The 13,722-nt window shown below is 36.5% G+C and overlaps 1 protein-coding gene across 6 annotated transcripts in view; it reads right to left on the bottom strand.

Annotated features, from left to right (window-relative positions):
- GULP1 (GULP PTB domain containing engulfment adaptor 1) overlaps window positions 1–13,722 on the bottom strand; it is a 166,709-nt gene that overhangs the window by 60,912 nt on the left and 92,075 nt on the right. For all 6 annotated transcript variants that reach the window (XM_039728637.1, XM_039728638.1, XM_039728639.1 and 3 more), the window contains one exon: window positions 2,349–2,410. In XM_039728637.1, the coding sequence (XP_039584571.1) occupies window positions 2,349–2,410 (62 nt within the window). The remainder of the gene's footprint in view (window positions 1–2,348; window positions 2,411–13,722) is intronic.

Below are 13,722 nucleotides of genomic sequence, written 5' to 3'. Positions count from 1 at the left end.
GAAATATCATCTAGATTTATTATTGTTACACCTGCATATGCCAGCCAAGTTCATAAAAGCACTGCAAATTTATTCCAAGTGTCAAAAAATAAAGAGGGTAGGGAATCCCATACCCTTTGCATTCCAGTTACAGAGCAGAGAAATTTTTTATTTGCTTTGAATCAAATGACTGATTGTTCTAAATAAGAATTTTCTACTGTGATCCAAATGAAAAAGGGGTTAACTTTCTTGAAAAATAAAAAAAAACAAAACTAAAACCCAGCATATTTGGTATTAAAATTTCAGTTTTTGCAAATTTATTACAAGTGTCAAAAAATAAACAGGGTAGGGAATCCCATACCCTTTGCACTCCAGTTACAGAGCAGAGAAATTTTTATTTGCTTTGAATCAAACGACTGATTGTTCTAAATAAGAATTTTCTACTGTGATCCAAATGAAAAAGGGGTTAACTTTCTTGAAAAATAAAAAAAAACAAAACTAAAACCCAGCATATTTGGTATTAAAATTTCAGTTTCCTACAAGTGTCCTGGCAGACCTTAGAGGCCACTACAAAGGTGGAGGAGGCCCTGGAATAAACAACAAACAGGAGCAGAATTGGAGAGGACACATAGGCACATATCAGCCTAAACAAGTGGAAAGGCATTTTGGACCGAGAGTCTTCCTAACTAGGCTGAGAGCAGACTTCCTTAGATTGGAATTGTCCAATCTTTCCTTCTGCTCCAGAAGTTGCTGATGCTGTTGTTTCTACTGTTACCTCCATCTTAGCACCATCCTCTTTATTCTAATTCTTTTTCTGCACAGCTGCACTGACACCTACACACCAGATCTGCTCTTAGGCAAGACCATGAAACACGGGAGATGAGGGAGGTTTCTTTTTTCTCTTTAAAGACCAGAAATGAACAGACATTGTTCAGTGCTTTGAAAAAACTCATGGCTTCAGCTTGCTCTTAAAACACATGGCATAGTCACCACGGCAAGTAATCCTCCCTCTGAAGAAGTGTAGTATAAAGCCAAGGTGTTTGGCAAGGCTATTCAGTTAAAGGGTAACACATCCTTTGGACAAAAATTCAGTTGGAGAACACAGAACAAAAACACACTGAAAACCTGGCAACTGTGAGAAAGAGACTCCACTTTCCACTACAAACACTTGCTCACTGTGTGGCAATGCTAAGCAAAAGAAAACTGCAAATACAAAAGCAGGGAACACTTGTAGAAATCTGAGCCCTGGCCTGTGAAACAAATATTTTTCTATGTGTATATATATGAAGAATTTTCACATTTATTTTTATTAAGATTATTTAAGAATGGCATTTCTTAATATAAAAACCTATCATAAGAGAACATCATCCAGAACAGCCCACAATAGAATTTGATTAACTTATACTCTCAGTTTGAGCAAATAATTGCAGATTACTCAGTTTACTCTGAGTTATGCTGATGGCTGTGTATTCTCTCCTCCTTTTAGCAGACTATCTTTTAAGCTGGTATTTAGGTAAGTATTTAGGAGCCTTTAGGTTCTAAGGCATTTAGGTAAGATGCATTTCCTGTCAAGGGATGTCATTAGACAAATAGAACCATTACTTACATAAACTTATCTCACTGTAATTGGGATAAGAAAATTAAAGTAAGGCTTCTGGCTTTGTGGTGCAAAAATAATGTCATTATCATTCTACCACATTTCCAGAGTATTTGACATTTCAATATATCCAGCAGAAAGGGTTGTTACTCATTGCCTTTGATATTGTTCAAAAGAAGTTTTTGTCATTAATTTTAATAAAGCCTTTAGGTTTTAAGGTATTTAGGTAAGATGCATTTCCTGTCAAGGGATGTCATTAGACAAATAGAACCATTACTTACATAAACTTATCTCACTGTAATTGGGATAAGAAAATTAAAGTAAGGCTTCTGGCTTTGTGATGCAAAAATAATGCCATTATCATTCTACCACATTTCCAGAGTATTTGACATTTCAATATATCCAGCAGAAAGGGTTGTTACTCATTGCCTTTGATATTGTTCAAAAGAAGTTTTTGTCATTAATTTTAATAATATTGTAAGCATGCAGCCTGATGTTAAATTCCTTTGCACTCAAAACTTCCATCCATTTACAAAAACAGCATCAATAAAAGAAGGAACACTAGCTTGCTTTCTAGTAAACCACAGTTTAGGATAAGAATCAACTGGCCATTAAAACCAGAACATTTTCATCTGCAAAACAGACATTTATTAAACTTGTCTTCATTATTTCATCTGGCAAATCTATGTCTCTGCAATCTTCAAGTCAAAAACAAGATAGAACGTGCTGCATTCTAAAAGAATGAGGAGAAAATAACTTCATTTTTTCTTACCTTTGCATTATAGGGAATATAATGCTTTGATAAGGCTTCAGGAGTGTGCATCCATGTTTTGTCTACAGAAAAGCAAAATAAAAGAAGCACTGAATAGGTTATTTGATTGTTAACTTAAGTATAACAGTATATCTGTGGAAAAGTTCAACACTCATCCTCTTACTCAAAAAACCAGCTGTCTGAAGTAGTTAGAGCTGCTGGAGGGAAATAATCTCACACCTACCCAAACACTTAGAAGAAAGAACCTGCTTCTTTCTGTTGGGCACACTTCCCATTTTAACCAATTTGATTTTCCATAAGAACTGCAACTCCTCCCCCCAAATGTATTAATTGGTCTGAGGCTGTTTGCTGGTTCTGCCTCAGATCAGGATTTTCTGCATCCTGCTGTTTAAAGCACTGACTGCATCTTGTGCATCTAAAGATGTTTTTTTGATCAATTATGTTCTTTTTCTGCAGAATTGTCAAGACATTAAAGGGACAAACAAAAAATTATCCAAGTTGCAACTGACAGAAGTCCTAATCCTTATAAAAGAAAAATGAGGCACATCAGAGAATCATACCTTTTAGATCTGATTTATAAGTTCAGATCATCTGTAATTTTTCCATACATATGCTAAAGAAATTTGCATATTTACCCTTTAACTTTTCCATTACAAACTCTTTTTCTGATGCACAGACATAATTCTGTAATTATTTGTCAAATACATCTTCTCCTCTTACTTTAATGGTCTTTTTGAATGTTCTACACAATTTAAGAAGAAATTCCAAACATTAAGAAAAAGCTTCTTTTTATTAACAAATCTTAGAAACAAATTTTCAAAGTTTTCTCAGTTGAGAGCCTTTAAGAAAACAAAAGCATTCCAAAATACTAATTTTCTTTACTATGCATTTGGGAGAATCTGCAAATCCAATTAATGTTTTATATGACAGATTGAACGTTTAGTAGTATTTTCTAACATCATACTATCCTGGTTTAAATGAGCATGAATTAAAGTCACAAAACTGGATCTTTATTGAGTTAAGTACAAAAACATTCCAAAATACTAATTTTCATTACCACGGATTCAGGAAAATCTGCAAATCCAATTAATGTTTTATATGACAGATTGAACGTTTAGTAGTATTTTCTAACATCATACTATCCTGGTTTAAATGAGCATGAATTAAAGTCACAAAACTGGATCTTTATTGAGTTAAGTAACAGAATAACAGCTTAAAGCAAAATTCTACCCTTAGATACTCAAGGGTAGAATTACAATTACATTTGCCTTTATGGGGAGTTGCAGTCACAGTAATTACTAATTTTTTTGTTAGTTACACCTAAGGACAATAAAGTTCTGTTCATTTCAAACTGCTGAAGAGCAAAAGCTGTGGCACTGATTGACATTACAGCAATAATTAAATATTTTAGATTATGCAGAAGCAAGAAAATGGTTAAACAAGTTATTCACTGGTCACCACAGTAACAGGATCAGAACTACAAAGCTGGGAGAATTCTTTTTTCCCTTAGCAAATTTCATTCTAGATGGCAGCAATGTTCAGCTCCATTACTGAAGAGTGATATTATCACTTCTTAATTAAGGAAGAATGATTTGCCCATTCAGCAGCACCCAGGAGGATGATTAAAGTGGCTGTTCCTTTTAACTGGGGCTTGTGATTGGACTGCCAGAACCAAGAAATCATTTCCCAGAATATTTTAACACCTGAAACCTGATCTCTACTTTAGCAGAGTATCAAAGGCTGATGTTATCTGAAAGTGCAAAAGAACCATCCCAGTGAATTTGAGTTAGGCCAGGAGGAATAAAGCCTGTCAGGAGATAAGCTGAAGCCCAGCCAAGCAGCTGGTCACCAGGCTCGCTGGCAAGGCCAGGCAAGGGAGAGCTGGCACTCAGGACAGGGTGAATTCCAGCTGCTCCAGGTGCAGCCACATTGCTAATACCAAGGGTTGATTTACCTAGTTCCTTCACACTTCTATTTACTAGCTTCAGTAGGGATACGGTCATATTTATACATTTATAAAGGAAAATCTAATAAAAATATAGCACTGAGCCTCTTAAGGAAATTGCAATAGTTCTCCACTCATTTTATGCCTAGTACCACCACAAACAAGTGACAGAGCTGTAGCTCCTAAAGCAATTTTACAAGGAGACAAGTGGCTAGACAGGTGCCATCAAAACTATTCCTTGAAAATGTTTCTTCCTCCTTTCACCCCATCAGGGAAAATTCAAATCTGAAAAAAAATGTTATTTAGTTCGGGAGTCAAGTATGAAGTGCTGGTGTTAATTCAGCACAAGGTAATCTTTCCAATTTTATTATCATGTACAAAGCTTTACTTCAAATGTTTCTGTGAAATCATCAAGTTTCCTACCATCCTCCAAGAGCAATGTGACAGAGATTCCAGCAAGGAATGACAATGCTGGGCAAGTGTTGCTGTAACTGTTGGCACCCCTAACTGGGAGGAAGATCAGGAATTATGGACAGGGACTCCCAGCTCAAAATGAAGTCAGTAACTTAGCGAGGTACCAAAAGACACCTGGCTCCAGGAGTCTTGTGCTGTTGGTTAAAATAGTTCAACACTCAGATGTAGATCCACAGACACTGACACAGCTACTGAAGATTTCCTCTGACAATGGAAGTCCATTTCTTAGAGGTAAGTAATAATTACAGAGTGATGATTTGAAAAGAGCTTTTCATGCTAAACTAAATCAATACAAGGCAAAACTCAGGCTGATAGCAAAGACATGCAAAAAATCATGCAAGCTGTTATGGGATAGTTTTTTTACCAGCATCTCCTTCTGAATTCTAAGGTCTGATTATGGACTTACACCACCCTCAGCAATTGTTTGAAATACTGCTTAGAATTAGTTTGATTTCACAGCAGTTGAGAAAAAACACATTTCAGAGATTTTGCATGCAATAAACCAGAAAAACATGAAAAAAGAAAACCTATAAAAGTATTGGTCAAATATCTGATGTAGATATGGTTTGTGGCTTGCATGATTCCTCAGCTAATTTAATTTTTAAAGAGTTTTCACAGCTTAAGATTTAATTATTCATTCTGAAGCAACAAGCAAAATATGAAACCCTACAATGAAAATCACAGTTCATATTATTATTTTAGTAGTTACACAGTAAAGAGTTCTAGACACTTGGCTGCTAAATAAAACAATAGGTCCTAAAGAAAGGACTGAAATCCCAGATAAAACCAAATCTGACAACCTGCATCTAATGTTAACAGTAATAGAAAGTGAAAGGGCCCATGCTGTTACACTAGGTGAGAACCACAGTTATTTCAGATCTTGTCTGAAGTTCTTAATCCAGGTTGCTTTAGAGTTCACATTAAAGTTTAAAAAAGCGCTCAGTTGTTTTTTGAGAATTACGAGTTTGAGCCATTCAGAGTCCAATAAAACCTATGCTTAACTGGGTTATGAGAAATTCTGAGTATGGTGGTGGCTTTGCCACATTCTGGTGGTGGCTTTCCCACATTCACTGGCACTGCATGAAACAAGAGGTGTAAAAAGGGGTCACCACTGTGATTTCAAGGGTATGGGGTAAACCACAGCCCTGATTAACCAGGACTGGCAATCCTGTGTGCAGCCTCTCCTCAACATCTCAGCATGTGCACAGCTCAGTGCGTGGCACAGGCACAAAGAGCCCCCACAGCAGCAGCACTGTCCAGTTTTTAAGGGAATTTGACTTGAGTGAGATTTTCTCAGGTTTTGTTCCCTGCCAGCACACACCAGTCTGCTAAGAGAAAACAGCAAGTTAACAGTGGGAGACCCAAGGGTCTGACAGCCTGAATTGCAAAAGTGGAGGTGGGAGCTGGGCACTTCCATAGGCAGAGTAATGCAGCTCAGAATTGAGCCTTCCCTCTTCTCTCACCCACCTGAACCATGGCAGCTTTACCATTAAAAAGGGGAGGCTGCTTTCCAAAGTGCATTTCCCACCTGCTGCCCAGTCCCACACGGCTGGATGCTGTGTGTGAGCCAGGGCAGAGGGACAAACGTGTGTGACAAATCACACACTGAAGGCAGTCGACTTGGGGACTTCATCAAGGGCCCTGAACAACTGTGCTGCACTCAGGGGAGGATGGCATTAAGTTAGATAACAGCACGGCTGACCATTTATCTACCAAAAAGGAAAGCACTAGCAGTGCCAAGAAATTGTTCTCCCTTTGAGATTAATTTCTCTGCATGTTACTGCCCTAAGAGATTGGAGAATGGCATTTTCACAGTGCAGCTTTAGTTAATCACCTCCCTAAAGCCCACTGTCATTATTAATTCATTAAGTAACATTTATTAATTAATGTTACTAAAGTGTTTATCAAAGCATATTAGACCTAGTAGCCATTCATTTAATACAATGAATAGAGAAAGACTCTGATTTTAACTTTTTCTTTTTTAGTGCCACAGAGAAAACAGTAATTTCTAAACGGTAGAAAATAATGCCTTTATTCTTTACTGGATTAAGATCTTTTCACATTGATGGGTGCTTCTGTTGTTAACAGAAGAAATCTTGGAACTGTCTTTTCTTCCTGTTTCACAAAACTTGGTTTGACAAAAATATTTTTTGTGACAAGCAGCATAATAAGAGTCTCCTGAAGAAGATATCTTAAGAGATCCATAATACATCTACGTATTACTGCCTCAGGAACAACAGCTTACTTGCTTCAGTGTACGTACACAAGTACTCTGTTTCATTATTCCTAGATTATCTAGGAATAATCTGTAAAGAAAGAAAACCTTCACAAGAGGACATGAAAGACCTGTCACCCTGTTAAATAATTTCCTTTCTCCTGACTGCAGTAGAAACAGGCAGGTGCTCACAAAGACCCCTTATGCTGGTCAGACACTAAGGCAGATCTGTCTTCCTGACCACTGCAGGTAACACATGAATGGATAGGCTGAGGCCTGAGACAATGCTTGGCCACCAGAGTTTTCATCAGAATGTAACAACAAAATATTACTAACAAACAAATCTACCCATGTTATTGCATTGTTCAGCTGCAGCATTTGTTCCGCCACCTTCTGGAGTAATGACTGAGTGAAGTCTGGGTGTCTGACACCAGTAATTTATTAGAGGTTACTATAACTAAGAAAATGAAATTATGAGTCAGAGCCTTCCTTAAAAGCTTTTAGAGAAAAATGTCCATCAATACACATAGCTCAAAAGTTGGGTTTTTTTCCCCTCGTTTTGTCCTAAACATAAGACATGCTTTGGATGCATATTTACTCTTTGCCAAGAAAAGAGCTGTATCTCCATAGAACAGAGTGAGCTTGGCAGACTGCTTTGCCTGTGTCCTTCTCCTCTAATATTTAGGACCTTGTAAATGGTTTTAAACAGCTGATTGCTATAATTGCAATATAGTGTCACAGAATGCTGGGTTGGCATAGTTACAAAATGAAAACAAGCCTGGTATTTGCATTTCCCTCAACAGTAACATCCACTGCATCGCCTACATATTTTATACTATATGTTTTTTGAGATATGGATGCTAATATGTAAGTGTTGACAATACAGGAAAATAGGACGAAAGTGTTAGTGCAACTGGCCAGTGTTTAGCACTTTTCATTTCTTGATGTTAAGAACTTGTAACTAGTTCATATTCCTAAACCAAAGGGCAACAAACCAAGAAAAATAAATCTGAACTATTTAGCCCATACCTCATATGTCTTCTACTTACAACAAGAGCTCCACTCTCTTTGATAAAAGCTTCTATTTGAAGTAAAAAAGAGATTACTGGCATTACATAATTTAAGTGACCACATTTTGCAAGTTTTCACTAAGATGTATGTAGAGATCAAACCTCCAACTCCATATTTCACTTTTGTAGTCTTGTTGTAGAAAAACACTTCAGTGAACTATTCCAGTATTACTATAAATAAATTTGGAGGAGTATCAATCAAGCTTGTAAAAAATGTTTAAAAAGCAAGCTTTTGAAGAATTTCTTGCTGTTAAAGAACATTATGTAAATAGGTCAAAAAGAAGGAAAATGAGCATAAATGACAATCCCAATATATAATTAAAACAGAATTTTAATTTTCTGATTCCAGAACACTGAAATAATGTGATATAAAAGTTTAAATGGCGCTTTCTTTAAAATTCAAACTGGAAGGAGAAGGAGTTTGAGCAAGCAGTGAGAACAACTAAAATATATATATCTACAGCTTCCTCTTGCTTATGTACCTAAGTTACATCCTTTTATGTCCCAGAAGGATTTGATTTCACAAAACAGTGTTTTCCTGAGCGATCTATTTTGGATGTTCTCTGCAATTTTCCAAGAGCATTATAGGACAATCTTATGAAATTAAGTAGCCACTGTGATTCCTGTCAAGGTCTGGTTGTTACAGCCCTAATTTATTTCACACAGGATAAGATATTTTGCTTTTAACTAGATACCCATCAAGTAATCTCACAGTATACCTGTGTAACCCAAGTATTTAGGCTGTGGCTGTGTAAATTTTAGTAGGGTAGAAGCCAAAAAGCTTCACACTCCCAGTATTTGTGCCTATGGTTCGGCAGCACACATGTCTTCTGGAAAGAGGCTCCTGAGCTTTAGGAGAAGTAACAAAAGTTATTGCTGTAAATGTCACTGTTAACCTGCCTAGAATATTCCTTACAGCAGGCAAGAGATAAGATCAGTTCTGCAGCCCCTTTTTGAAGATTACGCAGATAAAATAAGCAACAGGAAATTATCTTCCTATTTTTATGGGACCAGAGAGGAAAGAAAAATCATGCTCAGAGAGCGTGATCACAGAGCCAAGAATCCTTCAGGGAAGGTTTCCAGAGCACCCTCCTCATCTGTATGCCTCCTCTGAAGCCACACTGTAACCTTTTTTTCTTTTCCTAAACAATTAGAGCTGAACCTTCTGCTTTCAGAATGTGGATATACTACCATAAATACATGTCCAGCTGCATACAAATGTTTACAAACACACACAAAGTGTCAGACTGAGCTCAGCCCTGTCCCACCAAGAGAAGACCTCTGGGTCCTTGCCAGACCTGAAGGCAGAAACCCTGCAGGACGCTTTGCAGCTGTACTTGAATGGGTGCTGCCATAGCCTAAGGAGAGCAATAGAAGGAACAATACCTCAAAAAACAGAGTCAAAAATCAATACAAAAAAAGGATTTCACCACTGAATATTGGTTTTACACATGACCCCACATTTAGAAAGACAAGGAACAGTAATTGCAATATACATGACTTCTCTGTGGCAGTGTTATAAAACAGTTCAATTATTTTTTTGTCAAGATGAGCTGAATACAGAAATATTTGTTATACCAAAAAAGCACCCTCTTTTCCTCTCACCCTTCACTCCTGAAAAATATTTTATTCAAGAAAATTCCACAAACATCAAGCAGCAGCTTTTTTGCAGTAGGGGCAGAAGAGGAGATTTAGACCCAGGTTTGGTTTGTCAAGTTGTTGGTTTTCGGTTTTCTTTTTCCCTTTCTCCCCTGTAAGGTGAATGCTTCTATGAAAGGACAAAGTACAATCAAAAGAACATCTGAAGATCACAGTGGGGGAGCCTGCTTACATTCCTTTAAAAGTATGTGAATATATCCTCTTTATGTTTTTTATCATTACTCTTAATGTGGCAGTCCAGCATACAAAAGGCCATTTGTTTAAATCACTGATGTGAATAGGTTCTGACAGAAGGAAATTATTTTAGGACTATGCTTCCCCCCATCAATTTTTGCCTTTCACCTCTTGTCTTCTCATTAAGAGATAAAACATAAAACAAAATATTTTTCATCTTTGGAATGCAGCATATGTTTATTACAAAAATAAAGATTGTATTATAGCCACTCCACATAAAAAAGCATCCTATAACCTTTGATTGCAGTTTCTTCTATGTCAGCCCCTGCCCACTACATGCACCTGTCTACACTTTCATAAATAAGACCCATAAAAAGCCATTTCACAGAAACATCATTGCTGAAACTTATGATTTAAAACAGGTCATTACTTCAATATATTCTATTTAGCATTACAAAGACCATCTACATCTCAGGAGCTGATAATTGGCAGCAATTATTCACCTTATTAACTGCTACCATATGGGAAAAAAACTCAGAAAATTTTGATTTCTGCATATATTAAACTTCATGTCATAAGAAAACTAAGGCTGACATTCTTTTTATGGGATGAAGGAAGATCATTGGGGCACAATAAAGAAAGAAGCTAAAGTAAACTGCTACATCCTATACAACCTCACCCATTTCAGCCATTGTAATTCAGTAGTCAGGTATGTCTACATTTTTAGCACTGTTTTGTGTCACTCAAAAAGTTGCAATCCTTTGCTCGCTGAGGGTTTGGATTACAATCATCCCTTATTTAGATGTGTCTGTGTCTGGAAGGAGCAGGAGTTTTCTCTCATATTTCTGATGAGGCAAAAGCCAGGATACACTAGTTATTTTTTTCTTCCTTATATGCACCAGTTCTTATACTAGGATCTTTTAACAGAAGGATGTAGGATCAGTAAGATGTGCCAAATTCATTTATGTGAGGCAACTCCTTTCACTAAAATAAGTCAAACAAAACCCCCATAGTTAATATTTTCTATTTTGTTCATGCAAATAAATCTCATTATAAAATCAAGTCTAAGTTAAGAAGAAGTAATTCAGTTTAGATACAAATATACTAAAAAAGAAAAATTTGCGTAATAGTTTAGCATTTAGAAAGATCTCTTACAGGAGGATTACATTAATATACCTAAGCTACTTAAAGGAATGATTGAACTTATCAAAATGCAAGCATATTTCAAATTGAACAGATTTCCATCTGCACTACAGAATTTTTGTACCACAGCATTTCAAAGTGGGCATGGTACCACGTGTGACTTTAAAGGAAAATTGAAAATGAAAAGTCAGGAGGACTTCTCAAAACTCCTTCCCCAAAATTGGATCACATACAAAAGCAAGCTTCCAATAATGTGATAGATACACAAATATTTCCACAAGCTTGGTCATAACAACAAAACAAGAACATAAATATTGTTCATCAATTTTTTTTTGTGGGAGAAGGAAAGATACTTAAAGATAATTATCTTTTCATTGTAATTTACTGCATTCATTGATCAATGAATGGAAAACAATGCTTGCTTTTGTACAGTTTGTAGAGTCATATAGTATTTCTGGAACAGAGAATTTTCTCTATAACACACCTATTTGTTAGTCCAACCAAACTCTACTGAAGCCAAGAGAGAGGCTATGTTGCTTTGAATGTTTTTTCCATATTTAAACATGCAACTTCAAACAGCAAGTGCTGGTATCAGCCTTAAAGCTGAAATGAACCTTTTTGGTCAATATTATTGCCTACAGTTTGTTTCCCTATTGTACAAGCTCATGGGTAACATATGAGACCAGATATCACAACCTGAACTGCTGAAAGATTTCATTTATTTATCATTACCTCTGTAAGTACTTTCTGAAAAAAGCTGAATTTAAACTTCGCATTTTCTTATGTTTTTCATTTACACTATTAGGATGAAAGATGAACAGCTTGATTTTTTTTCAATTTGAGATTTAAGCATATCAATTAAGCCTTCAACCCAAATGACTATCAGATAAATAAAAATAATTCCAGCTGAAATACAAGCAGACTCACTAGTTCTGGTTTGTACTAAATCTTGGGGAACGAGGCAATGGCTGTACCACTTTTTTTAAGGCCAGAGCACTCAGCACACCTTGTCAGCTGAAGTGGCTATTTCATGTCCAAACCATGACCCTCAAAAATCAACTTACACTGAGTACTGCAGTGGGCTGCAGATATGATACCCATAATAAAAAAACTGTGCCTCAAAATGAACTACTGGTAAAGCTGAAAGTAGAGATGTGTGCTCTCAAGAGCACTGCTCTGATTTATGAAAAGCTGTTCCCATAACAGATTCTCTCCATAAAAACTTATGCCACACATCTTATCTTATAGGAAACTTTTGCCTGTAAAGGATCAGAATTAGTTTTAAAAAAGAGCTCACTTTCCATCTTAGCAACATTTTATGGCAATTCTTTTGTGAAAGCACGGGTTGCTATCCAGTCTCCAACAGAATATAAAGAGGGAAAAATAAAAGAAAGCTTGCTTTTAGTGCTTCTTTTCTTGCTTTGTCTACCAATGTCTGTACATTAAATAATTTCTTGAACATTTAGAGGAAAAATTCTGGTGCTGGGATCAGGTGATGGAATGAGAAGAGAGTTCATCAGCAGGAACAGCACAGTCCCAGCCATTCCAGCACCCAGTTTGCCCAGCTCAAAAAGATGGGAGCCATGGCACCAGCAACTACCTTCTCTCTGTGCACCCTGATTGTCACAGAGAACATTAGGGAACGTTTATTCTGTACATCTGCCCAACTCAGATATAATCTCTGGCTATTATCCAAGAATCACCTACATCTGCTTAAATTCCCCTCACAATACTATGGATTTCAGGCTATTGTTTTCGTAGCTTCAAGGTAACAGAGCACTGCAAACTTGGAATTCACGCAAACCTTAGCAGCACAGCCAGCTGGAAACTGGTTTGGGTTTAGCAAGAACTGCTTGGGAAGCCACAGCAGTCACACTGTTAATGTCTCAAACTAGCCACACTCTTTTGGAGAGAAGAAATCCATAAAAAACCCATCAAGAATGGAAATAACTATATCTATGAGATCTGGGGGGAAAAATCAAATACTATATAGAAAATTCAGCAATTGAAACTGTTTTTAAATGCAGTTATTATGCATGAACACTGATTGAGCCGACTTCTGAACTTTAATTTGCATTAAAAATATGTAATTTAAAATATGTAATTTTCACTTATTCTTGACAATTACTTCACTGAAACTTTTTTTTTTCCTAGGGTATAAGAATGGAAATGTCACGAGTGTTACTTTGTGTAAAATAAACAGATGACAGTGTTGAACTCCTTTGTCTCCTCATGTTCTGAATCATTATTAGGAATCCACACTAATTGCATTTCATTGTGCCTGACAGCTTTTATATGATACTTTTTTCTTGTTGGGGTAAAGAAAACAACACATGAAATCAATTGAACAACAAAGTAAATGTCTTTGAATACAATGAAATCCCAAACATTTAGATAAGGACTTACTAAGAAATTAGTAAGAATTTTTTTATGAAGAAATGAAAACAGAGAGAAGTTAATTGAGACCCCTCAAATAACCCCAGGAAACTGAGGATTCAACTTCACACCTGACTGTAAAGGTAAGATGCAGAAACTGCCAAGGGCAATATGAAATAGTGACACAGCATTTTAGCATTTGGGTCCAAGTCCAAACTCTGAGAAAATAACCAGTAAGACACAGCTGGTCTGTTTCTGAAACTTGGCAGGCTGAGCTTCAAACGTTATCAGAAATCATTAGGAAAAAAAGAAGGAAAA

Source organism: Passer montanus, unplaced genomic scaffold, assembly GCF_014805655.1.
Source record: "Passer montanus isolate IOZ18808 unplaced genomic scaffold, ASM1480565v1 scaffold66, whole genome shotgun sequence".
NCBI lineage: Eukaryota > Metazoa > Chordata > Aves > Passeriformes > Passeridae > Passer > Passer montanus.
This window is presented reverse-complemented; position numbering and strand designations above follow the sequence as displayed.